The 1387-nt window shown below is 41.5% G+C and overlaps 1 protein-coding gene across 1 annotated transcript; it reads left to right on the top strand.

Annotated features, from left to right (window-relative positions):
* The first annotated feature begins 278 nt into the window (after window positions 1-278).
* LOC107580610 (oxysterol-binding protein-related protein 2-like) lies at window positions 279-1381 on the top strand. Its single transcript, XM_016266281.1, has 3 exons — window positions 279-448; window positions 553-643; window positions 717-1381. The coding sequence occupies exons 1-3, from the start codon at window positions 325-327 to the stop codon at window positions 817-819; spliced, it is 318 nt and encodes a 105-aa protein (XP_016121767.1). The 5' UTR covers window positions 279-324; the 3' UTR covers window positions 820-1381.
* The last annotated feature ends 6 nt before the right edge of the window (window positions 1382-1387 follow it).

The following is a 1387-nucleotide window of genomic DNA, read 5'->3' as shown; positions in this document are numbered from 1 at the left end:
TTCAGCATCATTACTCCAGTCTTCAGTGTCACACGATCCTTCGGATGCTGATTTGCTCAATAAATATTTTTCTTGTTATTTTCAGTGTTGAAAAATGTATATTGCTGCTTAATATTATCATGGAAGCCATGTTTTTTCAGTATTCTTTGATGAATAGAAATAAAAAATAAAAAAATCTGTAACATTCTCAATATCTTTACTGTCACTTTTGATCAATTCAACATCCTTACTGAATAAACGTTGTAATTTCTTACAGAACATACATAAACACTAGTTTAGTAATGGTGGTCTACCTGATTCCATACCCCTTCTGTTCACTTCTAGATGTATAACTTCACTAATTTTGCCATGACGCTGAATGAGCTGGAGCCTGGCACGGAAGGAGTGCTGGCACCAACAGACTGCCGCCTGCGGCCTGACATCAGAGCCATGGAGAACGGCAACATGGGTAATGAAGTCATTAAAACTCAAAACCAGCCCTACAGCGCCCTCTGCTGTTCACGCATGCTAAACCCTGACATTTGATTTCTTTGACTCTGCGTGTTTGTGCAGATGAAGCCAGCAGAGAAAAGGAGAGACTGGAAGAGAAGCAGAGAGCAGCTCGTAAAGAACTGGCCAAAGATGGTGAAGAGTGGTCGACTAGGTTAGTGCTGCTCCTCCTTTACTGTTTTTACTGTTATTTATGCAATATTTTGAACCTCCCCTACTGTTTTTAGGTGGTTTCAGTTAGGCACAAATCCATATACAGGAGCACAGGACTGGCTGTACACTGGCGGCTACTTTGATAGGAAATACACAGACTGTTCTGATATCTACTGATGAGGAGGTGCAAGTTCAAAGAGGTTTTGTCACCACCCCCCCCCCCCCTCTCTCTCTCTCCGTCTACAACAACCCTCTACACGATGCACCATCAACAGCGATAGCGCTTATGCTCACATTAAACTGAGCTGCCTCCATCTTCAGCGATTGTGTTTTTGTTCTTTGGAAGCGTCTTCTCTCACTTCCCATCAACCCTGTAGGTTTTATCAATGGAAAGCATCGAAACAGCAGTAGGAGAACCAATTTGCCTTTTTCTGCCTTTGAACGTACAAACCCCTCATCAGAGATCCACTTTGTTTGCCGTTAGCAATGCTGGAGCTCAATATAGATGTAGTTATATCACCAATAAAATGTGACTCTGAAGTGCTTTGGCCGTTTTCCATGTACAGTAGGTGTTTAACATATGAAAACTAATTCCAGATGTTTTGAGTTTGGCAAGCACTGAGCCACCTCTGATCCAGCTGTATGTAGAGCATTAAATGAACTAACAGCAGTAATAATGTTTAGAGAATGATGATGAATGTTAATAATGAACTTTGGGTTTGTGAAGGTGTGTGTGTGTGTGTGT

The sequence above is a fragment of the Sinocyclocheilus grahami genome, unplaced genomic scaffold (assembly GCF_001515645.1).
Source record: "Sinocyclocheilus grahami isolate Dianchi unplaced genomic scaffold, SAMN03320097.WGS_v1.1 scaffold37605.1, whole genome shotgun sequence".
Taxonomy (NCBI): domain Eukaryota; kingdom Metazoa; phylum Chordata; class Actinopteri; order Cypriniformes; family Cyprinidae; genus Sinocyclocheilus; species Sinocyclocheilus grahami.
Note: the sequence above shows the minus strand (reverse complement) of the source record. Positions and strands in the feature narration are given on the sequence as shown.